The sequence below is a fragment of the Cnephaeus nilssonii genome, assembly GCF_951640355.1.
Source record: "Cnephaeus nilssonii genome assembly, chromosome: 15".
Lineage (NCBI taxonomy): Eukaryota > Metazoa > Chordata > Mammalia > Chiroptera > Vespertilionidae > Cnephaeus > Cnephaeus nilssonii.
Window position 1 is genome coordinate 36,306,533 of NC_137086.1, and position 22,846 is coordinate 36,329,378.

Genomic DNA, 22,846 nt, shown 5'->3' on the forward strand with positions numbered 1-22,846 from the left:
GTGTCAAAGCCGCTGGGATGCCACTGCTGATCACTTTAATTACTACGACTAAGGAGGATAAAATTAAAAGTAGCACCATTGAAGCAGTGGAAGAAAGCTTGCCTAGATGTCGGTGAACTGTGAAATATAAAAATTGCATACCAATACATTTTTATGGAAAGGAAACAAGGAATTACATTACTTATTCTTGAAGAGTTTGTCCTTAAATTGTCAAGTTTTATTAGTGCATCTTTCTATGTCAGATTGTAGACCATTTTGGAACAATCAGGAAAATAGTAACTTGAAGACATAACTGTTAAAGGGCTAAATATTCTTTTCAGTTTATGTCCAAAGTGGTTAGTTCTGATCTAGCTTGTATACTTGAAATCTTTTAATGCATTGTATTAAATGAAAGCTCTTTGCACCTTAACAGGACTTTGCCTTGTCCTGAAGATGTTAGCAAAGAGAATAGTAGAGCTTAAATGTACCACATTCAGCACATTTCTGAAGGTTTCTAATTTAAGGTTGGAAACCTAAGTTTTAAATGAATTTAAGCAAGTTAGTTTCTCGTCACCTCTCAGCATTCAGTAACACAAGGGGGAATTTAACCTGATTTGTATAGCCTAAGTATAAGCAAAAAACTGTTTTTTCAAATCACAATAACAATAGGGTCTCAGAAAATTTCTGTACACCAGTTATAAAACAGATAGGACCAGTGGTTTGAAATCAGACACTGATTTTAGTTCTTAGTATGCCATTTACAAGTTGTATGATCTTGGGCAGTGTATTTAAGTGAGATGCAATTTCTGTCAAATCAGAGAGATAGTAGTTAACCTTTCAGAGTTGTGAGTAGTAAATGAGACAACGTTCAGAAAACACTGCAGGCATGGAACTAGTATTTACAGAAATTTGTTATAATTTGTAAAGAGCCCCAACATATAGTTTCCATCAAACCTTCCAAAGAGTACTTCCGTCTTACAAAATCTAGATTACCCACATAACTCTAAATAATACTATATAGAAAAAGGTAATTGTCATCAGACCCATTCTTAGAATTGGAAGCCTAACTACTTCAGCTTATTTAAGTGTATTTAGACAAGGCAGGTAAATAAAAGATACATAGTTTCATATGTGTTGAATTTTTCAACAATACTTTTCTTTTTAATGACAGTCTTTGATGTTACCTTTGTATCCCAGGAAAAATATCTATTTTTTTCAGCATAGTAAACAGATTTATTTATAGCTATGAATGTCTGTCTTCTTTTGAATACAGAATGGTCAAAACAGATAGCAGTAACTCATTTCTGTGCTTGGGTAGGTAGGCAAACCATCATTGTCAGAAATATTCATTATCTACATTTTGGAGCAGTTTGTGCTGAATGCTATGAAAAATAATGAAATAATCATTGTCCTTACTCTCTGGTCATTTTATCCTTTGACATATACAATATGTCTTTTTGGAGTAAAAGATGATTAGATTTTGTTACTATCTAGTCTTTAGATATTACTGCAGAAAATGACTTTTAATGAAGCTTATATATAAAAATTAAAATGGAAGTTTTACTTATAATGAATCTGGAAATTAATTCTATCGATTAAATTAAAATTGGTTGCATAATCGATTGCTGTAATTACAAGCTTTTCCTTCTGACCTTAACAATTAACTTCTATTTCCTCAGTTGGTTCTTTGTCCTAAGGGAAGTTAATGGGTGAGAAAACAAACAATGCAAATATGCCATCCCACTAGAGAGCTCTAGGCCCAAGCAGAATTTTCTCTGTGGTGTCAGGACATTAGTAGAAAAGTAAATCAAGGCAATCTGATAGGGAACCAGAATTCTGTCAATCAGGCTCAAGATTTTGTGCTGTGTCCATAAACTTTGTTTACTGTAGGGTTTTATGAGTTGTAACCTGCCCTTGCAGTCTGTTAATGAGGCTAAATCTTGCTACTTGAGAATTGAATTACAGCACACCTCTGGGCTAATGGTTATAAACAGAAAGTCCCATTTAGGGCCGCATTCTGACTTGTTCATTTGCATTTTTTTCTATTGTTTAGAGAACAATGATGGGTAAATAGGTACAAACAAACAATTTACATGGAAATTGATGAAATGTCCCTAATTAGTATTTAGAGTTGGTTTTATTAATAATTGCTTTAAGTTGCACTCCTGGTCAGCTCTTAGAAACATTTACAGATGGGAGTTGAGGAGGAGGAGGGGGTGGAGGGGGTGGGCTTGGGGAAGGTGGCAGCTTGTGAGAAGAAATTAGTTTCCCATTTAATATTCAGAAAGGTAGAATCATTTATTTCATTTTAACTCAGATGACCTAAGATCACAACATCTTAGTCTGAATCACCAAATTCCAGCTCTGCAAGAAGTTATTATTCACACGGTGAAATAAACTTAAACCTAGTTGCCTGAGGCATATCCAATAATGGTTTTTATTAGTGCTCTTAACTTTTCTTAAGTTTGAAAGATGAAAAAGTTTAGTAAAAGCTCAATTTTCCTCAGTTGGTCATGTAATTTGATACTTTTGGGGATCAAATAGTTTGGTGGTTCAGAGCAAGGGCTGGCTCTGTAGTCAAATAGACCTGAGCTGGACTCCTGGCTCTAACATCAGTTCTAGTTGTGTGATCTTGAAACTCTAAATCTAAGTATTCTCATTGAGGTTGTGAAAATTAAATAAAATCATGCATATGAAGGACTTATCACATAAAAGATCAAGAAATATCAGCAGCCATCACCAAACTCACCATTATCAAGCCTATATTTCTTTTTATTCTAGTATATTTTCCAAGTTCAGAAATATTAATAGTGTACTGAGGAATTTTTGTATATTATTCTTGCATCGTCATTCTCACTTTGCCTGGTGTGTACTAGCTCTCTAACTACAAATAAGCTCTTGTCTCTAAATACTAAGAAAATTTCCCTTGGATTTTAGTTTTTGTCTTCTTTTGCCCCTACCACAAATACCACCCACCCTAGGAAGCCTACCATCTCATCTCTTTCCTTCCTTCCCCCAAGATTCTTTTTTAAAAATATCCTATATAATAAAAGCCTAATATGCAAAATTTCCCCTCTACTGGGAGTTCCACCAGGAGTTCGACCGCTCACTATGACATGCGCTGACCACCAGGGGGCGGCGTGGAACATGGCGGTTGTCAGCAATGCGGTGCTGGCAGCAGGTGGCAGTGTAGGCGCACAGAGAGTGGGACCACAGCTGGATGGTGGAGCTGGTGAGCAAGGTGGCGCCAGGCCAAGGTGGGTGTGAGCTGGGCCCAATTGCCCCGCCATCGTCCCACAGATGGTGACCAGCGGCAGCGGGGGATGGGCCACCGCCCAGCTTGATGACTCAGGTGGGGGGTGCGCCCAGGGGCCCAGGGGCCCAGGTGCTGCCCAAAGCCCAGAGGTCAGTTGGGACCTGCCCTTCCACACCAGATGCTCACGCTTGGATCGCTGGCCAGCCTAGGGACTGCCCCAGTGCATGAATTTCGTGTACCGGGCCTCTGGTCTATTATAAGAGTAGTACCTATCTACTACCAAAAATTTAAAAATCAAGACACATGAAAGAAAACAAAAACATCACATTTCCACATCTAGATAGTCTATCATAACAGCTTTGTGAATATACTTCTAAGTGTTTTTGTGTATATTATATATATATTTATATGTGTATTTATTTTGACAAAAAATGAAGTTATTACTATATAAATTATTTTTTAGCCAAGTTACATTCTTCTTATTTAATACTTTGATTATATTCAGATTTCTATAATTGGTTCAACAGTGTCCTTCATAGCTGGTTTATCCAAACTAGTATCTAACTCAGGACTATACATTGTATCTGGTTAATCTCTTTTGTTGGTGGTGATGGTGATTGTTTAGTTGGTTTTTTTGAGTGTTTGTTTTCATAACTCTCTCAATAAAATGACCAGGTCAGTTGTCCTGAATATCCTACCTTCTGAATTTGCTTGGCTGCCTCCTTGCTATGTCATCATGTTTTTCTATCCCCTGTTTATGATAAACTGGAAATTATATATAAAGGCTTAGTGGATTCACTTTAAATATTTAGACTAGACTATTCTAGGTGGTGTGCACTGCATGTTTCACATCAAAAAGCATAAAATGGTTGACCCAATATTACTGATGCAAAAACTGACCATTATATTATTTGTCTCTAATCCTTGATCTAGTTCTGATCTTTCCATTTACAATCAGGTTTTCCCCTTGCTACTAGAAAATAATCTGTGTGGTATCAAGCGTATGTTCCGATTACTATTGCTGTGTAACTAACTACCCCAAACTTTGTGATGTAAACAATTGTTGTTGTTTTTTGCTCACCGATTCTGTGAGTCAGGACTTCAGACAGGGCATGGTGGGGATGTTTGGTCTCTGTTCCATATTGTCTGTGGCCTCAGCTAAAAGGACTTCAGCATTGGGGGTGCATAGGATAGGATGACATAAAATGGCTAAAGGCTGAGATCATGTGAAGGCTTCTTCCTTCATATGTCTGGTACTTCGGCCTAGAAAACTCAAGGCAGAACTTTGGGACTGTGGACTGGAGCACCTGCATGTAATTTGATGTTCAGATTCATTAACTTCTAACATTTACTTTAGTTGATTACTCCCTTTTTCATGAAATCTTCTTCAATTTCACTTCCCAAATGCGTACTAACATCTTTACTCAGATGGCCTGCCAGCCTTTCAACCCCAGTCTTGTCTTATCCCCAACTTCCACTCCTGCCTTTCTTATACAGTGGTTCCTCTTAGTTTTTCTGTTTGTATTCTTAGTGCCACCGTTCTAAACTTCTGAGTCAGCATTTTTTCTTCCCTCCATATCTAATTAGTTTCCAAGAATTGGTACAGATATCAATTCTACCTCTAATATATATCTTACATTTGTCAATTTCCATTCTCATTGTCACCATCGTAATTCTAGATTTCATTACAACTTCCTTGGACTATTATAGTAGCCTCTCAGCAAGTCTCTTTTCAGTCCCTTTATGTCATCCTGTCCTATGCACTGTTGTCAGATTAACCTTTCTCAAATATATCTCTGATTAGTCACTCACAAAGCCAAACACTTAGTTGGCCCTCAGTTTCTTTACAGTAAAAATAAAGTACTTCACCCTGTTGGACAGGGCTTTTACAGTCTAACTATATAGCTTCATTTTTCTTGCCTTGTCATTCTGTCATTGTTTTTGCCCTATACTCAGGAAAACTAGACTGTACCTTTCTCCCAAAATACTTTCCTGCCTCAATGTCTTTCTATTGTTCCTACCTCCTAGTCTCTACTACACTGACTCACCTAACTACCAACTCCTATCTGTACCCATTTCAATCCCTGCTCATTCTGCAGGCCCAACTCAGAAACCATGATACCATGATGCCTTCTGTTTGTTCCTCAGCCAAAATGTTCTTCTGAACTCTAGCTGCATTTTGATAAGACCTCTTTATTGTGGCTATTTTATCTTTCCCTTTATATTACAAGCTTTTGAGAGGCTGAATTATAAATTTTCATGTTTCAAATTTCTATAGCAAGTACCAAGGTATGTACTAAGGACCATAGATACAAAGATAAATCAGATATAGCTCCTGCCTTCAAGTAGGAGCTATTCTACTGAGAAGGAAGCATTTATACAGAGTTATAATGTAACTTGACAAGTATTATTTTAAAAAGTAATACAGCCGAAACCGGTTTGGCTCAGTGGATAGAGCATCGGTCTGCGGACTGGAAGGTCCCAGGTTCGATTCCGGTCAAGGGCATGTACATTGGTTGCGGGCACATCCCCTGGTGGGGGGTGTGCAGGAGGCAGCTGGTCGATGTCTCTCTCTCATCGATGTTTCTAGCACTCTATCCCTCTCCCTTCTTCTCTGTGAAAAATCAATAAAATATATTTAAAAAAAAAAAAAGAATAAAAAGTAATACACACACACACACACACACACACACTATATTCCACTAGTGGGGAAGAGGGAACAATAGTTTGGAAAAGTTTAGTGAATTTAAACTGAATCTTGAAGAATGAGTAGGAGTTAAATAAGATGAGAAAAGAACATTCCAGGAAGAGGAAGTGACATATTCACATCCATGAAATTACATGATACAAGCAATTCTGTATGAATATATGTGAGCTTTAATGGAGGCTGGGAGATGTTAAGGGAAGGTAATACTGCAAAGATATGTTAGGCCAGATTATTTCAGGCTTTGTTTTGCCGTAATAATACCTTATTTTACATACTTTCCAGTTTATGAAGCAATTTCACATTGGTTAAGTATGATTCATAATAACCCTTTTTAGTAGGCAAAAACTATTTTAGTTATTTAATTCTCTGTAGTTTTTTTTGTTTTTGTTTTTGTTTTAAATGTCAAAAACCACATTAGATTTTACTTTTTCTTTTCAGTGTGCTTCTGGGAGGAGAGAGAGTAGGAATGGGGATCGTACATCAGTTACCCAATTCTGATTTTGAAACTACCAAGAGCAATAACTTGTGTAATTAATGTACTATTCCTATTCCCTAAAAATACCATTTCCTATATATTATCAACATGGTGTAGCAACATTTTTTTTTGCCATCAAATATGTATTTTAGTCAGTGCTCTATGCTTTTATTAGAAAATAACAAGTTAAATTTTATTCTTAAAAATAAGGTAGATATTAATTGAAATTCTGTTTTTAATATTATAAGCCTGATTATTTTATTAATAATCATTTCTGCTACTTCCTCAGTAATATATACTGCCAAACATTCTTTAGAGGCTAGTTTGAATTTTTAACAAGACATTTTAATACAATAATTTTGTAAATGTTTTTTTAAAAAAATTTGATTCTAGGATGTCTTTTAAAAATGGTGTGACATCCAACTGATATAGAGCATCCTATTTATAATGTGGGCCAAGCACCATGCTGTAAACCAGTTACTATCATGATGATCAGATTGAAAATGAAATTGCATTTCTGTCAATTACTGAGTTGGCAACTGTTCAATATATCTTAGCAGCAAGATGAAGAGCGACGTCGGCAGCTGAGAGAGAGAGCTCGTCAGCTAATAGCAGAAGCTCGATCTGGAGTGAAGATGTCAGAACTTCCCAGCTATGGTGAAATGGCTACAGAAAAGTTGAAAGAAAGGTCAAAGGCATCTGGAGGTGAGTTAAAGAAGCTTGTATCATATTCTACAGAAATCCACAGTAGACCTTTTGGGACTTTTTATTCTTACTTCAAAATGTATCAAATACATAAAGTTTCTAACCTATTGATATGTTGCAAAAAACCTAAATGAAGCATAACAAATCAGTAGGTGATTGTTGCTGTTTTTCAGATCAACTTTTTGTCTTAATTGTTAACAACCCAAGGAGTATTTTCTTAGAATATGATTTAGGAGAAAACTCAGACACTGGTTTGTGGTTCCCCATGATGCCTCATTAATTGTTTTAGGAGTGAGTAAAATGCAATCAAGTCCTCAACATCTAGATCACAAGACTTGTTAGATGGGGAGCTTTGGCATGAAGGATTTTCACTCTGAACCAGATCTTTAGAAAGTAGCTTTAACAATGTTCTGGCATTATGGCCTGACATCTAAGAATTTTTAGTAAGTCCCATATCCATTTTTCTTAGTCTTCTTATCCTAAGATGGTTCTTTTCAATATCTGCAGAAATTAGTCTAAACTTGTTGATGTTGGAACAAGGACTATTTATACTATAATCCTATCTAATAAAAGAGTAATATGCAAATTGACTGTACCTCTGCTACACCCACAAGCCACGCCCACCAGCCAATCAGGAGTGAATATGCAAATAAACCCAACCAAGATGGCTGAGGCCACAGAGAGCAGGAGGGAGGCTTGGGTTTCCCCGGCGATGGAGGAAGCCAAGCTTTCTATCTGCCCTTGCTGGCCCAGGCCTCCGCTTAAGGCTACAAAGTTTCAATTATAGAAGGTAAATAAATCCCAACAGAAATGGCTGCGGCCACAGAGTGAGCAGAAGGCTTGGCTCCGCTCCAGGCTACAAAGTTTCAATTGTAGAAGATACATAAATCCCAGATACCAGGGCCTCCGCTTGGGTCGCCAGGGGGCGTGACCGGCCTGCAAACCACCACAAGCCCCTCGCCCAGGCCACCCCACGCCCCAAGGGAATCCCCACCCTGATACGGGACACCCTTCAGGGTAAACCAGCTGGCCCCCACCCATGCACCAGGCCTCTATCCTATCTAATAAAAGAGTAATATGCAGATTGACCGTCACTCCAACACACAAGATCAAGATAGCTGTCCCCATGTGGTCAAAGATCCTGCCCCCATGTGGACACAAGATGGCCAGCAGCGGAGGGCAGTTGGGAGGGACCAGGCCTGCAAGGGAGGGCAGTTGTGGGCGATCAGACCAGCAGGGAAGGGCAGTTGGGAGGGACCAGGCTGCAGGGAAGGTCAGTTGGGGGCGACCCAAGCCTGCAGGGGAGGGCAGTTAGGGGTAACCAGGCCTGCAAGGGAGGGCAGTTAGGTGTGACCAGGCCTGCAGGGGAGGACAGTTAGGGGCAAATAGGCTGGCAAGGGAGCAGTTAGGCATCAGTCAGGCTGGCAGGGGAGTGGTTAGGGGGTGATCAGGCTGGCAGGCAGAAGCGGTTAGGGGCAATCAGGAAGGCAGGCAGGTGAGCAGTTGGGAGCCAGCAGTCCTGGATTGTGAGAGGGATCCCAGATTGGAGAGGATGCAGGCTGGGCTGAGTGACACACCCCTACCACCACCACCACCCCACACACACACACACACACCCCGTGCACGAATTTCGTGCACCTGGCCTCTAGTTAAAGATAATTTTAATTTGCCCCTCAGTGGGCATCTTTAACTTGGAACTTTTTAGATTTTTATTTAAGTGGAGTATATTTAAGAGGCCTGTGGGGTTTTTTTATTTTAAAGATCTATAACCTATTTATCTAACAAAACATGTCAGGTACTTGTCCTGAGTTAGTCTTAGAATGCTAAGATCACTGTAAAGAGTAGGCAAGTAAGAACTCAAATAAGACCTCAGAGAATTGAAACGAAGGTAAGCTATTTCTAGGGTCAATGATAAGTTTCTTCAGTGTAAACTGAAACGTACTGCTGTTATTCCTAATTGATTCCTTATATTAGAAGCTTACTATTTTAGAGAATACCAACAGATGCCTATAGCAAATACCCCTCCATCCCATAAATTTGAATGGTGCTTTTCCAAACAGCTGTGTATCTGTCCCTCTGGTCTTCTCAGTTGTTTGCACCTTAGTTAAATCCTTCATCTTACCTTTTCAACTCCTATCATTCAGAAGTTTTATTGCAATTTCTACACTCTCTTCTAAAGTTTTATAGTAACATCAGTAACTGCTCACAGCTTTATTTATATAATGCTATGATAATTTGCTTTTATTTATTATCAATAACAAGATGTTTCTTTGATATTAGAAAAATTCCAGATATTCTAAGTGTCTGAAAATGTTTTGCCTCCTATGATAGGAAAAAATTCATGTTCTTGATCCTTGAGATAGACTGTCCTAAAGCTACTAACCCTACCTACCGGAGACTGTAGGAGAACAGTAATAATAGCATCCAAGCATCCAGAGTCTCTTTTAATTTTTTTCCCTCGGTAGTGAGCAACCAACAATGCTAAATGGGTTGTATACTCTGGTAAAGCTAAGAATTAAATATTTTGATTGATGGTGTGGGATGGGTCAGCTATGTAATTTGTTTCATCTCTAGAATCAACCCAAGTTTAAGCTAAGTCAGGACATAACTACTTAAAGAGACTTTATCAGTGTTACAACCCCCAAAATGGATATCTTTCCTACATAGTAGCTCGAGAAAATGAGGACCATATTTTGTCATCATTCAACAGTCCAAAGAGTAAATAAAGAACAAGTGAAGATTGGATCTGCAGAGCTAGCAAATAAGTATTGACTAGAACAGGGAGAGCCAGGTGAAATAAAGATGGGACAGGGCTGAGCAGGTGACTTATAAGAACCTGCTGAGGAGCCCAGACTCTCTTCTCTAAGACCACAGTGACCAGGGTCCATTTCTCCCATAGGACACACCATACCTTTAATGTTGGAAGCAGCCACATATCATATGGTAGACTCTTAATCAGGCTGACCTACAACCAGTGGAACAGGCTTATTCTCTGGCCTCAAGGGTAGATATTGGCCTGTCTCCACAAGGACTAGGTCTGTTCTGGCCTCAAGGTCTAAGCTAAAGCTATTGGGGATGAGAGTTGGAGGAAAAGACCTTTAGGACAAAAGAGAGGATATAATTCCTGCTTGAAATTCAACCATTTATATAGATGTGCTAGGACAGGACTCGGCAAACTTCCTGAAAAGTGACAGAGCAAATACCTTAGGCTTTGCAGGCCATATGGTGTCTCTCTTAACTACCCAACTCTGCCCTCATTGCCTGAAAGCAGCCTTGAGCAATCTATATATATATAAAAGGCTAATATGCAAAGTGTCCCCTTGTGAGTTCGACTGGGAGACCGGGAGTTTGATTGCTCGCTGTGACATGTGCTGACCAAGAGGGGGTGGCACGGAACAAAGGGAGGCCCTGGCCGGCAGCTGGTAACCGGGGAAGGGAGGCCCCGGCTGGCAGCTAGAAGGCCCCAATTGGCCCTTATCACCGGCCAGGCCTAGGGACCCTACCTGTGCACAAATATCGTGCACCGGGCCTCTAGTATATAAATAAATGGGCATGCCTGTTATTTACCCCAAAGAAAGTGGTGAGCTGGATTTTACCCATAGAAATTAAAATTCACTTTGGTTCACAAGAATCTAATTCCTAAGGGAAATGATGCTATGAAGTTGATAAGTCAGGGGAAAAAATTAACAAATTAGTGTTCACTCTTCCAGTGTCTAGTGGGAATCATCAAGTCTAAATAAGGAGTAGTGTGAAAGTAGGAGAGAGAAATAAGTAGACACCAGCCTAGACGGAGGAGTGGGATAGGAAGATTTTGGAAGCAGTGGTCCAGAGTAAAAAAGGGAGGAAGTAGTCAAGAACTAAGATAATAAGGTGAAAGCATAGCCTGGGGAATGTGTTGAACTTGACTGTTACTCAGACTCATTGCCTATACCATTCTCAAGCAGCAACCAGGCTCTGAAGAACTTAAGGAAACTTAAGTTTAAGGTGAGGTGTCTTCACCTTCGTGGTGTCCACAGAGAATATATGCAAGATATTTCAGGTCATCTATAGCCATGGATTCAAGCAACCCACTTGCATTCTATTGCAAGCAGAAATAGCCTAATACTTCTGAATTAACAGAATCATGCCTGTCCAAGGAGCTACAGTCCAGCTTTTACTTGTCCTCCTTTTGACAATTTTAGGACTTATGAGAGGACCAGGTGCTATTGTGGTATTTAAATGTTTTTTCAATTTCTGCATCATTTTGTAGTTACAGACCTATAACAGCCTCATCTTAAAATTCTCACTCTATGCAACAAACTTGTGGGTTCATTTTATTGCATTGATCTTACTTGGCAAGGTACAGGTGATTGGGGACTAAGTTTGGTATTTTCATTTGTAGTTTAGTGGTGTTGTGATCAGAGACTATGGCCTGAATTTTTGCTTTGAGAATTAATAAGTTTTTGTTTTGGCCAAATAAATGTTAAGTTTTGGTTAATAGTCCATAGGCATTTGGCGGTGTCTATCTTGTTTTATGATATTATATCATACTAGAGGCCGGGTGCATGGATGGGTGGGGTTCCTCAGCCTGGCCTGCGCCCTCTTGCAATCTGGAACCTTGGCCTGCGGGGATCGGGCCGAAACCCGGCAGTCCAACATATCCCCCCCAAGGGATGTAGCAGTGCCGAAGTGGCAGGCGGCTGGGGAGGAGCCCCAGCCAGGGCCAGGTGCAGCTCCACTGCCACTCATCCTGGGCCCCACTGTGCCTGCCACTGCCGCCACCGCTCAGTCGCGCTGCCGCAGAGGCAGGAGAGGCTTCCGCCGCTGCAGCTGCACTCGCCAGTCCCAGTCGTGAACCCGGCGTCTGGCTGTATGGCACTCCCGCTGTGGGAGTGCACTGACCACCAGGGGGCAGCTCCTGCGTTGAGCGTCTGCCCTCTGGTGGTCAGTGCACATCATAATGACCAGTCATTCCGGTCATAACGGTCGCTTAGGCTTTTATATATAAAGATATTTATTGTATATTATATATGATATATTTTACATGCTTTATATCTATTATATGTATGTAGCTTATTACTTTGGTTTGTGTTAGGTTAAGGTCATTTAACTTTATTTATTTATTTATTTGTTTTAATATATTTTATTGATTTTACAGAGAGGAAGGGAGAGAGATAGAGAGTTAGAAACATCAATGAGAGAGAAACATCAATCAGCTGCCTCCTGCCCCCTACTAGGGATGTTCCCCCAATCAAGGTACATGCCCTTGACTGGAATCGAACCTGGGACCCTTCAGTCTACAGGCTGACACTCTATCCACTGAGCCAAACCGGTTAGGGCCATTTAACTTTTAAACTGACATTTTTGCCTCTCTTTGATTTAGGTAAAGTAGTATACTTTGTATTTCAGATAAATAAAACGTTTTTTAATTTTTGTCCATGAAAATGTTTATGTGCCTGCATTATCCTTATTTCAGTTATGGCAAATAGATTTATCTAAAATTGTTGAACCAAAATAAAATCTTATCGGACTTCAGTAATTTTTATTTTCAGCTTCTGTTAATAATATATTTGTGTTATGTTTTTTATTTTTGTATTTCTTTGAAAGTTATGGATTTTATAGGGGCTGGAGAATTTAAAAATTATGATAGAAATGAGAAATAATTTTTTAATGTTTTTAATGATACACTTAGTATCTTTTTTAAAAGTACAAATATTCTTTTTTTTTTACTATCATCAGATTTCCTAGTTTTCCATTTAATTTCTTTATAAACAATAGATGTCAGAAGATTGTCCTTATTGCTGTGCTTGTCAACTGGAATGCATTGTTTCATTCTGATGCATATCCAATCTCCTCTTACCTTGTCCTGCTACATTATACATGCCATACTTCCAAATCAGCTTCTGTTATGTAATGGGTCTCTAATTTACTTTCTGCCACACTCATCTATTGGGTTTCCAGAGGTTAGCCATAAAGATAGATAGATCAACATATCAATATTAGAGGCCCAGTGCACGAAATTTGTGCATGGGTGGGGTCCCTAGGCGTGGCTAGCGATCAGGGCCGATCGGGGCCTTCTGGCTGCCAGCTGGGGCATTCCTTCCAGCTGCTGGCTGCTGGCAGGGCCTCCCTTCCCCGGCTGCCAGTTGCCGGCTGCCGGCCAGGGCCTTCCTTTGTTCTGCACCACCCCCTGGTGGTCTGCACACGTCACAGTGAGCAATCAAACTCCTGGTCTCTCAGTCGGACTCCCGAGGGGACACTTTGCATATTAGCCTTTTATATATATAGATTGGTAGAGGTATACTTATAAGTATAGATATATCATATATCTATCTATATATACATATATATAGATAGATATATGATATATCTATATATATACATATATATACATTATGTAGTGTCTTAAACACACACAGATACACGTGCATTTTAATTCTGCTAAAATGCATTTATAATATTTCCACAGGTGTTAAGAAATGTGTAACATTACTGTTGAAAAGAATTCAAAGGGTCATTGTAAAATTGAAGTCAGTGAATGGAAAGAACATGGAAATCCACTCTTAAGAAGACCTGAGCTTTAGAGGAGATCAATTTTTACTTTTACCCTCCCAAATAGTAATCCTTTTATCTAAGGTTAGCAATACATATATAAATATTGAGTAACCCACTCAGCATTACTGTGAGTGGTAGTGTAGATAGAGATTTCATTTAGCTGGGAAATAAAATGAATGAATGGTATCTGTTTAACATCAGACAGGAACCCGCCACTGTATAAGCAGGTAATGAAAAGAGGTGTGATTTTTTCCATATTTCCAGAACCTGCAAGTACCCATTTCTGACCACATTTCCAGATTTAACTATTTATTTTCATAGTAATGCTATCTTTTTAGTCATTCAGGCTGGAGAGCCAGTATTGACATGTGCCTCAGCCTTCCTGTCCTTAGTATCCCTCCACTAAATGATGTCATCCCACTTCCCAATTCTTTTATTATAGGTTAGGCTCTCCATAATGCTTGCCTGGAGGTTATAACCTGGATTTCCTGCCTCTAGCCTTTCTGTACACATGTAGGTCAGCAATCTTGCATGAAGGCTATCACGTGGATAATATACCCACATGCAGTTTGTAGACCACTTTTTACTTCACATAGAAGGCATATCAGATTGTAAACAGGAGTGATATGATAGAAATAGTATTGACACTACTCTAATTTTTATAACACATAAGCCTCATTGCTTATATTTCTAATTGTTTTATACACCAATCTTTGAATATAACCTATCCATTCCTGCTGTCTTTGTGCCCTTCTCTCAGTTGTACCTTTTTGTTTTTAAAGATACAAATCATACCATTTATTACCCACACCAGTGGGAATTTTGGTTGTTGCATAAAACACAGTTCAAGAAGTGTTAATTTTTAAAAACTTACCTCTTCTATATTTCATGTTTTTAAAGTCCTGTACATTTCTTAATACCCAATTTAAAGGTTAGTGCTCACACGAAACAATTCCTACTACTATTGGCAAAGGATAATCTTTTCATCATTAGAATTTGCTCTGCACCTAATTTTTACTCCATAACACTTATCTATCCTACATAGTATTGTAGTCACCTTAATGGAATACAACTTTGTATCTCCTCAACATCCAGCAGTGTGTTATAAGTTGCAGATGTGGTATATAGTGGAAGTTTCTTAAATAAATGAGTGAATGTTGAATTTTATGCTTTCTAGATTAATTATGGTCAGCAATAATAAATAGAGACTGGTTGGCAACAACAAAGTGCTCCACTCTAAAAACTATTGATAGTAAACTATTTCTGACACAATAATACGAGGAAGTGTTCTGAACAATTATTTAGCATTCAGAAATATTTATTCATACATTTATGTTTACTACAAAATTTTTTAGGGAAGAATCTTGGAGGATAATGAAGATGAAGATGTTGACTTTTATGAAAGTAGTAAAATAGTTGTGCTAAGCATAGTTGATTGTACTTAAATAATGTAGCCAAATATAATGCCTTAGGGTGCTATAAGCATTTAGCAATGTTTTTCCCTGGAGGCATTTCTCAATCTTTTCTTCTTTGTTGTGTTCTTCTGAACAGCTTATACAGTACATGGGAAGTCTTCAATAAATGTAAACTATTATTAAAGTTGCCCAATTAAAAAATAAGCTGTAGAGTAGTAGGGATATTCTCAACTCCTGGGGCTAGGCAGATATTTTTCCAAAAGGTTACACTACCTGTCAATATCAGAATTTAAAGTTTACTTCTAATATGCAAATCAGATCATTACTATGCCTTTTTAAATGTATAAATATCAAAATTACTTAACCAATTTTTATTACTAGGAGTTAGAAAGGAAAAAATATATAATAGAAATCTTTAATGTAAAAAAAGACTCAATAAATTGTGATCTGAAACATTTTGTGTAAAAAAATCGTGTAAGACTTTCTTATTCTATGTATTTAACTAGACTATGTGTGTGTGTGTGTGTGTGTGTGTGTGTGTGTGTGTGTGTGTGTATACTTTATTGTTGACAGTATTACAGATATCCCCCATTTTCTCAACCTTTGCCCCCTCCTCCCAGTCCCTGCCCTATGTCAGGCCTTCACCACACTATTGATGTATTTAATTTTTAATAAGAACAGTTTTTTTCCAGTTTTAATTCTTCCAAGATGTACTGTGTTGTTCTGAACTTTCTTTTGCATAAAGGTACTGTCGATTCTAGTCTTAATCTTGTCTTTTAATTTATCTATAATGCTTTTATGATAATCTATAATAATAAAAGCATAATATGCTAATTAGACCAGACAACTTTCCAGATGAAGCCAGGGCTGCGAGGGAAGCCTGGGTCCTGGGTGCCTGCCAGCGGCCAGAGGGAAGCCCGGGTCCCAGGTGCCAGACGGAAGCTGGTGCTGGCAGCTGGAGGGAAGGAAGGCCTACTCTTGCACGAATTTCGTGCATCGGGCCTCTAGTATTTCATTAAAAGCACAAAAGCATTCATCTTCATACAAATGATTTAAATATAGCTACAAATTTTAAAAGAATGACTTGTGCCTTTACCATTTATATCTAATAAATGATAAAAATGTGAAACACAGAAATATTACTTGATGACTTTGTTACCAAACTATTTTTTTTTTGTATGCCATTATTAGTGATCACTAATGGAGTACTTTTTAAAATATATCAACTCAGTGAGCTCAGTGGTCAGAGACAGTGTGTGGCAAATTGTCAAAACCTTTGCATCTGCTTTGATGTGACAATTCATTTTTGACATATGAATTTAAAATATAAATGTTCATCTAATAGTGAAAGAGTGACTTAAAATTGATTTTTAACTTGCTAATCTGTGTCAGACTTGAATTTGAATAACTAATTAAAATGCTGTTTTTTTCTTCTTTAGTGTTTTGGACAAACAATATAAAACAAATAATATACAATATACTAACATTATTGCTACATGTTCCTACAGATGAAAATGATAATATTGAGATAGATACTAACGAGGAGATTCCTGAAGGCTTTGTTGTAGGAGATGGAGATGAACTTACTAACTTAGAAAATGACCTTGATATTCCCGGTAATTTCAAATTATAAATATTTTGTGTCCTGCTGCATGGCAAACTTTACCATTATATATTTTTTATTATCTCATTAATTGTGATAATAAGTTCTTTTTGTAGTTTTATTACATCTTATGTCCTCACAAATCATTTCACTAAATCCACCTTCCATCAGTTTTGTTATTATTTTGTTTTAGGTTTAGTTAAAATTAGCAATAAAATTGGAATAGCAAATTGTAGCTTGTGTTCTCTTCTTACTAAGATTCACTTTTTTAAATTTAAAAAAAATTATTGATTGATTTGAGAGAAAGAGAGAGACAGAGAGAGAAACATCAATTGATTGTCCACCCATCCATGCATTTGTTGGTTGCTTCTTGTAAGTGCCCTGACCAGAGATTGAACCCACAACATTGGCATATTGGGACGATGCTGTAACCAACTGAGCTACCCAGCCAGGACTAAGATTCACTTTTATATTTTATGTTATATGATATAATTTGTAGGCTATTCAATAATTTGTTCCCTTCTTAGCCTAAATATTTTGGTGTAGTGTTGTAAGGTATAGATGTAGTACCTATGGAATACTTCAAATGTAAATCAGATTTTCTGACTTGGTTAGAATTGAGTATCTTAATTGTAATATTATATTGCAGATTTTGTGCTTTATTCTTTTTTTAGTTTTTTATTTTAAATATTACTACTAATAAATTAATTTATGCATACTTAATTACAATAAGACACTTTATTTGAAAACTGCTTGTATAAACTGCTATTGAATTAATCACGTCTTATATCAATAAATATTATACCAATAATCACATTGGTAATTGACCTTTTAAGTTATTTTTTAAATATAAACATACTTGTGGTTTAATAGATGAGTGGTTCATATAAGTCAACAGCAGGTAGCTATACAAAGTTTTATATACCAGAGGGGTTCTATAAATGCTTATTGAATTGAATTCTTATAGCAATAAAAAGTCTTTAGTTATTTTTCCAGATTTAAAGGTAAGGAATTGAAGTCCTTAATATTTATCTTTTCCTATAAAAAGCTAAAGGGAGTGAGAGCAGGTCTCCTAGCACTGACATGCCCCTGAAATACTAACCTGCTTTGTTTCTTCCTCTGTTTGAAATAATTCTGTTTTTTCTCAGAAACAATCAACCAAAGTCTTCTTATCTATACGGAGCACCTAATAAAAGTTACTGCCCTTTTGTCAGTAACTCCTTCATGGTGTAATATTAAATTATACTCTACCAGGTAGAGGTTGTGCATAATTGTGGAAGTCCAGGAAAATGCTGATATTTAAGGAAAATTTTTAAATGTTTATTCCAAAATTAGGACTATCTTTTATTTCTATTTAAAATACTGTAGAACTTGGGCAAATTTGATTTTTCTTTTTGAAAAAGATTTTTGTTACTGCTTACCCAGCCTCTCACCACAACCACGACCAGCAGCTTTATCAGAAACCAGTAACGACCCTTTCCTGCTGAGGACACCCATAAGTACAGAATTGAAGCCTTAACAGTCAATTTATGGAAGTATAGAACCAATGACAATAAGGGATGCATATTTCCTCATTTTACAATAGAGTATGAAGATAGGAAAAATTAGTTATTGCTTAGGTAACGTGAAGGGAATTTTCTAGTTTTAGTTATAACAACTTTGTGGGACACTTTAAAGTTTGGCTAACATTAGGTCTAATAGGCTTGACTCTTGTCCTTTTTAAAAACGCTCATCCTACTTTATGCCAAAAAAGAAAACCCATCTCAGCCTTCCTGTTTGTGAAGTTAGCTAATATATTGTTTACAACTCTCAAGAATGCCAGAAAGTGTTGGCATGTGCATAGGACATACTTTCCAAATCAGGCTATGGTTTATTTCAAGGCAATAAGAAATAGGAATGCAGATTGGAATCTGGAGGCACATAGAATATATTATGATTTTTATCCTTGCTTTATTTTCCCCAAAATTCTTTTTTTAATATGTATATAAAAGTCATAATGTTTTAATAATAAATTGTTTAATCTTTATCTTGATTTGACCATAGTTCATCAGATATTGTTTAAAAGAGAAGCCTGGCAATATAAACTAACCAATTTGCATGAGAGTAATGATAATAGCATTTATTAAGAGTCTTATAATTAGAAAACTTATTAATCTTTATGAAAAATACCATTTACCAAATGGTTGGCATATCTTTTACAAGCATTTTATTAAATAGTTGCTTTGAGTGAATTTAAGTAGAATTATTTTATTCTATTTGTTTCTATTCTATTATTAAAAATTAATGGACTTGTTAAAAATAATTTGAAATAGTTAATTTTAAAGTTATAGCCATACTTTTATTTATTTTAAATTTCTATCCATATTTAATATGTTTTAAATTTTTATCACCTTTATTGTATGTCTGTCCTCCCATTAGAAGGTATTTGTAAGCATAGACTCTGTTTCAACACACACACACACACACATATAAACATTGGGTTCTAACAGTGTTTACATGACTGACTGAGATCATGTTAAGAACTTATTTTAATATGGTAGTATATGTATAAATTTAATATACAGGAAGAATTTGAAACTCTAAAATATAACTTAGAATCAAATGAATCACCTATAAAAATCTATTTTAAAATGACTTGTTTTAGTATATCTAACCTACTTATATAAATATGTACATCAAATATAGGCTTAGGTTTTCAGATAAGCATAGCTACTGTTAACTATAGTATAACTGAACTATCTTTAGGTATATTGACTATATTCTTTAAAGGGACTGATTTTGGGGGGAAATATATATGTTTATACATACACTAACAATATATGCTAAAAGACTACATTTTAATTGTTCCTACCACAAAAAATAAATGATAATTATGTGATATGATAATAGGTATTAACTAATGCTGGGGTGGTAATCATATTGTAATATATAAATTCATCAAGTCAACACATTGTATACCTTAAACTTACACAATGTTATATGTCAATTATATCTCAATTAAAATGATTATAATCAACATACCCAATGACTACTCAATTATACTATAGTTATATAATATAGTATGTAGTTATACATATATATGAAAAGAATTCTGTATATGTCTGGATTGATGTGTTATTACACAATCCTAATGTCCTTTTTTTAAAATGTAGTAATATTTTTATGGTGTGCTCTAAATAGATAGCCTATATTCTAAATGCATCTTACTTAGTAATTCTTTGTGTTTGCATATTTAACAGAACAAAAGACTAAGTTGGTGGACTTGAAGCTGAAGAAGCTCCTAGAAGTTCAGCCACAGGTGGCAAATTCACTCTCCAGTGCTTCTCAGAAAGTTATAACCGAGAGCTCAGAGCAAGACATTAAGGTAAATCTTACTTGCTTAAAATATTTGATTAGGTATCTGTGTATTCTAATTTCCACTAGCATTATATAATCCTAAAATCAATTTCTTACCAATTCTTCACATTAAGATTAAGATATACAAATTTTTATTAAATAGCCAATAAATTAAATACCAATATGGTAATCAGTATTTATCTACTTTTTTCAGAGAAACTACTCTTTGATGCTGGTAAAAGTAGAAACTATTCTTGACTTTTATATGTATTTCTATTTTCCTAAGAAGAACATTGCTAAGAGAATTCTAGCATATTTTTATATCATCCTCAAACTTTGACTTGTTTAGATAAACTAAAACTCATGTCAGTTAATACCTGAATATGGTGTGTGATAGAATATAAATTTTTATAAACTTGCATGTGCTTTGTATCCATACGAATTTTACCTTTTTTAGGATTTCAGCCAAAATGCCACATTATTATAATTTTATTATTATTATTATTATTATTATTATTATTATTATTATTATTATTTCTATTATCCCCATTCAAGCCCTCCCCCCTTTTTTGTACTGTATCATTTATATTTTTCTAGCTTTAGGGTACTTCTAGTCCTCTATAACTTTTCACCCACCTGCGGACTTCGGGGACTGCCCGCTGACTGAAAGGATTTCCTTCCCCTGACACAGAGATGCTTTGAAGTCCCAAAACAATAACTTTCATTGCTTTTTCCTTATACTGTCGGTTTCTATAAATTGGTGATGAAAGTGTGTGGCAGCACCAGAGGACTTTTGGTCTCTATCTTTGAACAAAAGGAAGCCTGGATCAGGTCTGATTTTTTGCGTTCAATTTAGCTTTCTGCAGTGGACTTAATGCAGAATGAAGCTGGCCTAAGAATAATACAATGGATTGAAAAGGCTAACTGAATTAGTGGGTTTAGAGGAATACATTTGTAAAGTGGCAGAAGTCCCCAGTCATAAAAAGGTTTCTTAAGATGGGATTTGCTGGCTAATCTCACTGATATTTTAGCATGTTGCTATTAGCCATGTTTATTTATTTTGGTAAAGACTTAAGTTTTAGACTTTTGGGCAGTTATTATAATAACTGTTGAATACATACTTGTTTTTCCTTTTTATTGCATTTATTGGGGTGACAGTGGTTAACAAAATTGTACAGATTGCAGGTGCATAATTCCACCACATATCATCAGTACAGTGTATTGTGTATTCACTACCCCAAGTCAAGTCTCCCTCCATCACCATTTATCCCCCCTATAAGCTCTTCTACCTCCCACCCACCCTCTCCCCGGCAGTCACCACACTGTTGTCCGTGTCCATGAGTTTTTCTTTCTTGTTTTTTTTTTTCTCAATCCCTCCACACTTTCCTAAACAAACAAACCTAGCTAGCATGATATTAATAAATATATAACTTTAAAAATAAATAGGGTATTTTTATTATTAAGCCTTAATTATTTAAGTAGATTAAATTGGTTTTGCTTTCCAATAAACTCTTGTATAGTAGTCTTTAAAGTTATTCCAATAAAAGGTGTGCTTTAAACAGCTTGTCTTTGTATGGATCTTTTTAGTTAAGATTTTTTTAAATGGTGCTTATAAAGAACATATACAGTCCATCTGTTCTCTCGAAGCTTTCAGCATTGATTTGGGGTTTTATTTTTTTTTTAAAATAAAATGCAGTTTACACGTTTATAAATGAGGCATTCTGTGTTTGTGGAAAAGGATAAACTGTTACCTTCCCTTGAGAATTCTGTATCCCAGGCCTCCTTGAGGCTAGAGAATAGGCCATTGGAGGACTCCCTCATTACCGATTGTCTCAATGCAGAGGAAGGGCAAAGTCTTGGTAGCTTTTGATAACCAGTTTCAGCATTCAGCAGGCTTAGCTATTAGTCATGCATCTTAGCCTTTCCCTATTTACTTTCAAAACACTTAATAAAAATAATAAAAGATTAGGTATAAAATGAAATATTTGTTTGGTACACAGCACCTCGGTATCTGCAGCTTCCACACATTGCGGTGGTTCAGTCTTCTGGGATATTTCTTGTTGATAGAACCATTTGAATTTGTTGCCAGTATTAACATAGGAAGCTCTAGAAAAGATAATTGTAGTTTCCTTAGCTGCAAAGGGCTTACTTACAAATCTGGCTTTGGAAAGTTATAGCTGATGAAATGCAGTTCAGTGAGGTAGTATTAAAATCCTACCTTTTAGCCTTCATCCAGCATTAATAGTTTACCTCAATGGGCATAAAATTAGAAACTAGTTCTTCTTGTCATACAAGTCAGTGGGGCTGTACAAACCAATGGGCCAGAATAGTGGGGGGAATAGACAGAGGCAACATGGCCTTTAAATTATACATATCATCTGAAGGAAACTCAGGCATTCACAGTGTCTGATGAATCAAATTAGCAAGAGTGAGCCTCTATTTAAACCAGGTCTCCTGTAAGCTTTTGGTTACAGGTAACAGAACTTGCAGTTGAGTTATTTAGAGCTCTTTAAAATACTTTTTCTTTCAAAAAGTTTCTAAATTGGCATTATCTTAAATCAGTAAAAATTATTTTACTGGTACGCAATTTCATGTTTACAATATCAGGACTCTCTTATTGTATTTGTTTTACTTTTAGAATGGCACAGAAGATCTCCGGGCTGAGCGATTACAAAAAGCGACAGAAAGATTTAGAAATCCTGTTGTGTTCAGCAAGGATTCTACAGTCAGAAAAACTCAACTTCAGTCTTTCAGTCAATATGTTGAGAATAGACCAGGTAGGTACACTTTTTTTTAATGTTTTCCCATCTTATGATTTAACATTATTTAGCTGTTT

At 36.5% G+C, this 22,846-nt stretch overlaps 1 protein-coding gene across 12 annotated transcripts in view; it reads left to right on the forward strand.

Moving 5' to 3' along the window:
* The window catches only part of EHBP1 (EH domain binding protein 1), a 415,903-nt gene that overhangs the window by 343,323 nt on the left and 49,734 nt on the right, over positions 1 to 22,846 (forward strand). For 9 of the 12 annotated variants that reach the window (XM_079792168.1, XM_079792171.1, XM_079792169.1 and 6 more), the window contains 4 exons: positions 6,975 to 7,122; positions 16,580 to 16,687; positions 19,914 to 20,038; positions 22,649 to 22,787. In XM_079792168.1, the coding sequence (XP_079648294.1) occupies positions 6,975 to 7,122; positions 16,580 to 16,687; positions 19,914 to 20,038; positions 22,649 to 22,787 (520 nt within the window). The remainder of the gene's footprint in view (positions 1 to 6,974; positions 7,123 to 16,579; positions 16,688 to 19,913; positions 20,039 to 22,648; positions 22,788 to 22,846) is intronic. The other 3 variants (XM_079792173.1, XM_079792174.1, XM_079792164.1) reach the window with 3 other exon arrangements.